The 8,129-nt window shown below is 51.4% G+C and overlaps 1 protein-coding gene across 4 annotated transcripts in view; it reads right to left on the bottom strand.

Annotated features, from left to right (window-relative positions):
• Window positions 1-4,083: 4,083 nt before the first annotated feature.
• brf1a (BRF1 general transcription factor IIIB subunit a) overlaps window positions 4,084-8,129 on the bottom strand; it is a 29,416-nt gene continuing 25,370 nt past the window's right edge. For 2 of the 4 annotated variants that reach the window (XM_084680410.1, XM_084680419.1), the window contains exons 17-19: window positions 7,616-7,667; window positions 5,183-5,402; window positions 4,084-5,055 (exon numbers count right to left, since the gene is read on the bottom strand). In XM_084680410.1, the coding sequence (XP_084536536.1) occupies window positions 5,024-5,055; window positions 5,183-5,402; window positions 7,616-7,667 (304 nt within the window). In that variant the 3' untranslated portion in view covers window positions 4,084-5,023. Of the gene's footprint in view, window positions 5,056-5,182; window positions 5,403-7,188; window positions 7,446-7,615; window positions 7,668-8,129 lie in introns of those variants that run through there. The other 2 variants (XM_084680427.1, XM_084680436.1) reach the window with 2 other exon arrangements.

Genomic DNA, 8,129 nt, shown 5'->3' with positions numbered 1-8,129 from the left:
GGTTATAACTAATCCTGACCTTGGTTCTGCTACCTCACCTTAGCCTAACCATGCCATTGGTTTAGTTTTAAGGTCAGTCGTTTCCCTAACCCTAACCCTAATTTTTGAATTTAGGGTTAGGGTTAGATTTAGGGCTTGGGTTATGGTTATAACTAATCCTGACCTTGGTTCTGCTACCTCACCGTAATGTAACCATGCCGTTGGTTTAGTGTTAAAGTCAGTCGTTTCCATAACCCTAACCCTAATTTTTGAATTTAGGGTTAGGGTTAGATTTAGGGCTTGGGTTATGGTTATAACTTATCCTGACCTTGGTTCTGCTACCTCACCGTAATGTAACCATGTCGTTGGTTTAGTGTTAAGGTCAGTCGTTTCCCTAACCCTAACCCTAATTTTTGAATTTAGGGTTAGGGTTAGATTTAGGGCTTGGGTTATGGTTATAACTAATCCTGACCTTGGTTCTGCTACCTCACCGTAATGTAACCATGTCGTTGGTTTAGTGTTAAGGTCAGTCGTTTCCCTAACCCTAACCCTAATTTTTGAATTTAGGGTTAGGGTTAGATTTAGGGCTTGGGTTATGGTTATAACTAATCCTGATCTTGGTTCTGCTACCTCACCTTAGCCTAACCATGCCATTGGTTTAGTCTTGGTTTAGACAAGCCGTCTGCTGGTCTGTCCTCCCCACAGACTAGTCCTCCCCACAGACCAGTCCTCCCCACAAGCAACAGAGGACACCCACCAGGGTCCTCGCCGCGGGCGAAACTCAGTGCTGCATGGCCTCACGTTGCTCTCCTGCCTCCACCAGTGTCTGACCACCACCCCCTACCCCCCAGGGCCCCCCCAGGTCAGTCAGGGGCAGGTGGGGCTGTTGCTATCGAATGGCAGGTTGCCATTTGATAAGCCCCTGCTAAGACCAGGAACAGGGGCTCTGAGAGAGAGGGCTGGATGGAGGATAAGAGACAGGCCAGCCGTGCTGTACAGCCTGGGCAGGCCACTGGACAAAGAGGCAGGGGAGGAACTGAGCTGGCTGGGGGGAAATAACCACAGCTGGTTAGCTGCTGGCTGCTGTTTTAATGTATGCTGGCAGACTACATGACAGACACTTCCCTGTGTTTCAGGGAGATAACAGGTGCTCCACACAACAGGGAATGATTTAGGTAACCGGGATTATTACCGGATGTCAGAACAACTGAGCATCAGAAGAGGTGTACGCCTGTATCTCTTAAATCTACGCAGAGGGTAGAGAACTCACAACCAATATCCGCCAAAGGGGCAAGCATACGAGCGCAGTCGTCAGAATGGATGAGGGTGTGGTGTGGAGGCTTGGTGCCTGGCCTGGGATAAGTGATTTATCAGCTGTGAGTGTCTGTGGAAGGGAGCGGGGTGTGTGTGTGAGCGTGTGTCTAATGGGTAACACAGCTGGCGGGAAGCTCGTAGGGAAGGGAAGGGGGGGAGAGGGAGGGAGCTCTCCAGGCCTGAGTACCTGTGTGGCAGTGGGGCTCACCGCCCAGACTCCAGCGGGTGGTAGGGGTGGAAGTGAGGATGGGTCCTGGCAAACGAAGGGTCTGATGATCTCTGGCTCTCACACCACCGCCAGATGAGCCACCAGGAGCACACACACACCTGGCTGCGGTCCTGGGTTTGGGCCGGAGAGATCTGCTTCCCGGATCGGAGGCAACGCCACTCGCCGAGTGTCGTTGGTGCTGCTCCAAGGTCTTGCCGTTAGTATCGACGCGAGGCCCCTGGAGACGACGGAGGAGGACCCCCCTCCCCCAGAGAGCCTGAGAGAGATGGATGAGGTAGCAGCAGAGAGAGGACAGGGCTCGCACGGTGTGTTTAATCTGAATCATCCCTCCGTCTCTCTCCGTTCCAGCCCTCTAATCAAGAGCCAGGTGTTCAACCTGCTCTGCCTCTCTCTCTCTCCTTCTGTCTCTTTCAATCCATCTCAGTCTTTTTCTGTCTGCCCCCTAATCTCTCTTTCTCTCCCTCTCCTGAACACAGGTGGGCTTGTGCAAGGCTTTCACCCTGTAATTAAATGTTGTGTCTTCCACCCGAGCTACAGACCCAGATCTGACTTGAGATAATGATAGGGCTCCTGGAACACAACAGAACACAGAACCTCAGGGGACTTCCCAGGCACAGGGCTGCTTGTTCCTCATACACACACCCTGTCAGGGTTAGTCCAGCCAGGGAGAGGTAGGGAGAGAGACAGAGGAGAGTGTGACAGGAGTGAGAGAGAGAGAGAGAGAGAGAGGTGTGTGTGCGTGTGTGACGTGTATAGGGGGCTACCAGGGGAGTTGTCTCCACAGATGGGGTTCAGTAATCCCTTAATGAATTCAATTATAGAGATGGGACTATATATCAAATGTGGCCCCAGGGCTGAAGGCACACTCATCTGTGGCTGGAGACTATTTAGCCCCTACTCCTCCTAATGTTGTTTACCGAGTCAAGCAACAAGCTACAAGTTTTACGAGGATTTAAGTTTGAGGAGTCAATCCCATTCTACATCTCGAAGTCAAGTGTGTGGCTTGCATTCATTACTGCATTACTGCATTACTTCACTTCCCACAGTCGAGTCCTTGTAACTAAAGAGATTTAAGGCCTTTACCCCCAAGTACCCTTCAGACTTGAACAGTCTTAAATATGCTAAATGTAACACTTGAGATGTTTTAGCTAGGAGCTCAGTAGTAACACACAGATATTCCACATTCTCCTTCGATCACAGATAACTCATCCTGCCTAGGTCAACCGGCATAGAAACATGGTTTCGAAAAACAAGTCTGACAGCTACCCGTCACGAAAGTCTTCATTCTTTCCGCTGACAATGCACAGAAAGGGTATTCAGAGCAACAGAATACACCCATATACATATTAGACAATGGACACCAGAGCCTAAAGCAGGGAGGTTGACGCAGAATAAGATTACAAAGAGAGAAGGGTGAAAGAATCCCTTTAAGCTCAGGTCCCGGGAAATAATTGGGGTGAGGAAGCCAGAGGGGAGGGGGGGGGGGCGAGAGGAGAGAATCAAAGTGCTGATGCAGGCAAATGCGGCGCGTGGAGGAGTTCAAGGAAGGTGGGATTATTAGGGAAATGATTCCAGCGGAGTGCTATAGCGTCCGAGCGGGCCCTCGCCCAGCAAGGTGCCTTTGAGCCGCTAACCCTGAGGTGGAGTTAGCACCCTGGCTAAACTGCAGCTGTCAGGGGGGGGGGGGGGGGGGGCAGGGGCAGGGCATGCTGTTGCTAATGCTGCCGTCTTCATGTATGACTATTCACCCGGGGTAGGGTAGGGTGGTGTGAGAGAGGAACGAAGAGAGGGGAGCTCTTCACACACACAAAAAAAAAAAAAATCGACTTACTTCACAGCACTGCCAAAGGACGGGAACATGTGAAAGAAAAGTTTAATAATGCAGTTTTGTTGAGTGGCATGACGTAAGAATGAGTCCTTGAGGCTTCTCTGAGTCCGTTGCTGGTGGGATAAGGCAGCGAGGTCACAAAAATTAACTTCCAGAAGAATACTTCTGTACCTTGAAAGTGCCGTAGAGAAGAAATGAAACACTCTCCACAGAAACATAAGGGCAGATATCAATGTCAAAACTGCGTGATATTGGGTGACCTAGACATTAAACACAGGGTGAATCTCTAGTCATAAAACCACGAGGTACTAAGTCATCAAACCAAAACTATTCAGGCTTTGGAGGATAAACTGGATCTCTCCTCAGACAATGGAACCATAACCCCTGTCTATCCTTCAAGGTTAGCTCCCCTCTTGTCCCTAACGTGTAGGAGTTGGATGATGGGTATGGTAATTCTCTTTCGTGGCTGGCCTGCCAGACACGGTGTGTCAGATTTCCCCCCCTGGCCTGACGTGGGGAGCACAACACACCGAGGGCTCTCCTGCGTGTCCACTTGGCGTACGCTACCCAGACAGATATTAGATAACCTTGAAAGCCAACACTCTTTAGGACGTAGAAGCTTCTGGTGCGTAAGGAGATACGATCGTCAAACGGTCACTCCAGGCTCTCGACGCCATTGGTTGAAATCGCAAATGATTATTTTTCGCAAGGTAAAGAAAACACGTCAGACCGATTCTCTCAGTAAGTGTGGTATTTACTGTGGCAGCACACAAACAACACTTTTCAACCTGTGATATATGTACAGTAGCAGCAGTGTTGAGGGACTAGCAGGTCACAATCCTCGACTCCTTAAATACAGGGAATACTCCACCAAAAAATAAAACAGTAAAAGCTTTGTAACAAAACCATGTCACAGCTGCAATTAACCCATTGAATTAGAATCAATTAACTGCATAGCAAGTAATCAATTATTCATATATGATATCCAAATTAAAGTGAATACCCTTTTTTAAGAACTCAGAGCATTCAATAAGAATGATTCTTATTGACATTTTGCGACAACAGTCACAAGCAAAACAACTGGCTAACAATCAAATTAGCCAAGCCTTGGCAAAAACAGGAACAAGTCTATATATTATTATCTGAACAAACCTCTTCCTAACAAACATTTTTAACTAAGGGAAAAACTATGATAGTTTGACAAATTCAAGGCAGTTTAATAGCAATGTCTTCAAACAGCAGCTTTCAAATTTATTCTCTGCAACGCTGCTGAGATATTCCTAACACTGGTTCCACTGATCCCCTTTACCTCCTCCATGATGTGAGGACTAATACAGGTCTCCTTGGTGGGAGGCGGAACACCAGCTCTGCTTGTTGACATGTAGGAAGCAGACTAGCAGGTTTGGGCAGAGCGCTGGATATAAGAGGAATGGAGCAGTAGTGTCGTTTTGTTTCGTCTTCACCAGAGACCCAGACGACCTCATCGATACCACCCCATCTGTCAACATGCAGCCTTAGACGAGCTGGACCTCATCCTAATCCCAACCACTCATAGTCCCTCAGACGACCTCCGACGTCAAGACACAAAACTAAACGGGCGTGGATGTGGCAGTTGGATCCGCCAAGTGGAGCCCGCCGCCCGGAGGCGGGCTCCAGGAGAGGAGACGCCGCGCTCAGTCCTCGTAGTCCCCTTCACAGCCGTACTCTGCAAGAGAAACGTTTAAGAAACACAGCGAGAATCACACCTGCGCATGCTGTCGACAATCAAACTATTTCTTCTTCTAATTGAGTTTGACAGCATCTGCCGGTCTGGCCCGGGGACGTCCACTGACCACTGCTCCCCATCAGCTGCATGGCACTGACGCAGGCCTCGTCCTCATCCTCCTCCTCCTCGTCGGGCCCGTCGTCGTAGAGCACGGGACCCTCCTCCACCAGGACGGAGCTGGGGGGCTGGCAGGGCCCTGGCAGGGGGGCGCTGGGGGGCTGGCAGGGCCCTGGCAGGGGGGCGCTGGGGGGCTGGCAGGGCCCTGGCAGGGGGGTGCTGCCGGCCAGCTGGAGACACAGAAACAGCAGGAGAGGACATCACACTCTGAGTCAGTGATGCCTGGGCAACAGCTGTGCCGATTGGTGCTGATGAGAGAAGGGAGGGGTTGAGGAGAGGCAGTATCAAGAGGCAGTGGGGGAGGCAGTGGGGGAGGCAGTGTGGAGGCAGCAGGGGGCTGCAGCCTGACAGACAGGCAGGTGAAGCAGCCACATTTCAGCTCCCCTCCAGCAACAGTGCGGCTGAGCCCCATGTAGTGCTACTTCAGTTCTGCCTCCCTTCTCTCTCCCTTTCATCCCTTCCCCCGTCCTCCCCCCACAATCCCTCCCTCCCTTCCCCCGTCCTCCCCCCACAATCCCTCCCTCCCTTCCCCCGTCCTCCCTCCCTCCCTCCCTCCCTCCCTCCCTCCCTCCCTCCCTCCCTCCCTCCCTCCCTCCCTCCCTCCCTCCCTCCCTCCCTCCCTCCCTCCCTCCCTCCCTCCCTCCCTCCCTCCCTCCCTCCCTCCCTCCCCCTCCCTGCTGAGCCTAGCCTTGTCTCTTCATTAATTACAGCTGGAGATGGTTGATCATGGATCAAGTGAAAGCAGGAAATGGATAAATAAGGGTCTTCTGGATGATTGGAAGGTGACTGGTGTTTAACCAGTGATGTTGGAGGCTCCCCGAGTCCTTATAAGGAATGTTTGGACAGGAAGTGAGATGATGGTGAGCGGGAGAAGAGGAGGTGACCAGTCTGTGTTGGAAACGGGAGGCTCGTTGCCTCCTTCCACACCTACTCCCTCCAGACCTCCACACCTACTCCCTCCACACCTCCACCCTCCAGACCTCCACACCTACTCCCTCCAGACCTCCACCCTCCAGACCTCCTCCCTCCAGACCTCCACACCTCCTCCCTCCAGACCTCCACACCTCCTCCCTCCACACCTACTCCCTCCAGACCTCCACACCTCCTCCCTCCACACCTCCTCCCTCCAGACCTCCACACCTCCACATCTCCACACCTCCTCCCTCCACACCTCCTCCCTCCAGACCTCCTCCCTCCAGACCTCCTCCCTCCAGACCTCCTCCCTCCAGACCTCCTCCCTCCAGACCTCCTCCCTCCAGACCTCCTCCCTCCAGACCTCCTCCCTCCAGACCTCCTCCCTCCACACATCCTCCTTCTACACCTCCTCCCTCCAGACCTCCTCCCTCCAGACCTCCTCCCTCCAGACCTCCACCCTTTCCCAAGGCTTTAATAATAGTGCTGAACAAAGACCTGCTGTAGATGTTTGAAGAAGAGTTCATCTATGCAAGGTAAAACGCAGAGAGGCTACGAGAGCGGCAGCAAAGCACACATCTCTTTTCTCTCTCCTGCTTCCATCTGGAGCAAAAGACAACATTACGTAACATGAATTCCAAGCGAACCTGGCCTCAGCCAATCAGCGGAACCATTTCACTCTGTTTCCCAGGGGGGAGCGAGGGGTTGCTAAGTAACAAGCCTTGTTGACCCGGCCCCTCGTGGCAATGTTTTCTTCCTGGTTGCTGGAGCCTGTGCTGTGAGATTCCATTCATGGCTGCCAGCACCACATGAGAGAGAGGGGGGGGGGGGAGGACAGAGAAGAGGGAGGGAAGAGAGAGAGAGAGAGTGTGTGAGTGTGTGAGTGTGTGAGAGTTAGAGAGTGAGAGAGTGAGAGAGTGAGAGAGAGAGAGAGTGTGTGAGTGTGTGAGTGTGTGAGTGTGTGAGTGTGTGAGAGTTAGAGAGTTAGAGAGTTAGAGAGTGAGAGAGTGAGAGAGTGAGAGAGAGAGTGAGAGAGCGAGTGAGAGAGTGAGAGAGAGAGTGAGAGAGAGAGTGAGAGAGAATGGAGGGAGGAGGATGAACAAGGTGGCAGCAAAGGGATGGTGTGAGGATAAAGACGTGGAGAGAGAGAGAAATGTTCCCAGCACACATGGGCTGAGCGCATCAGAAGGACCCAGTGGGACACATTCCTCTCCCATTAGTCAGCTTGCTGGGGCAGCAGAGTCTGTGTTCTGCTCCCTGAGAGAGCCAGCCTCGCAGAGAAAGTCAACACCAGGATGTCACTGCCAAGACAAAGAACCATGTGAGGTCTGTCTCAAGGTATTGTTTCAGCAGTGAACATACAAAGCGGATGAATGGAGTCTGTGTGTGTGTGTGTGTGTGTGTGTGTGTGTGTGTGTGTGTGTGTGTGTGTGTTTGTGTGTGTGGAGCAGAGAAGGGTCTGACAGCCTACCTGGTCCAGAGCCATCTTCTTCTGGGGTGGTCCGGAGATGAAGGGCTGTAACCTGCAAAACAGAACGAGCCCTGACTGATCAGAACCATGGACGTACATCTACATCATGTATCTACATCATGTTTACAACATCTACATCATGTATCTACATCATGTTTACAACATCTACATCATGTATCTACATCATGTTTACAACATCTACATCATGTATCTACATCATGTTTACAACATCTACATCATGTATCTACATCATGTTTACAACATCTACATCATGTATCTACATCATGTTTACAACATCTACATCATGTATCTACATCAGTACGACTGCAGTAGCTGTGACTCATCTGTCTGTCTGTCTGGGAGCGAGTGAACATGCAGAGAGAAGCAGCAGGACAAGTTCCTGGGGAAAATCTCTGGTGTTTAAATGAGCACATCTACCCCCCCCATGCCCACCCCAGTGAGAGGGGCTTTCCTGTGGGGGCTTACTGTAAGTACTTTACTCACACTCGATAAG

Source organism: Hypomesus nipponensis, chromosome 3 (assembly GCF_054491055.1).
Source record: "Hypomesus nipponensis isolate SF chromosome 3, ASM5449105v1, whole genome shotgun sequence".
NCBI classification, from domain to species: Eukaryota; Metazoa; Chordata; class Actinopteri; order Osmeriformes; family Osmeridae; genus Hypomesus; species Hypomesus nipponensis.
The sequence above is the reverse complement of the archived record's forward strand: the minus strand, read 5'-3'. Positions and strand labels throughout refer to the sequence as shown.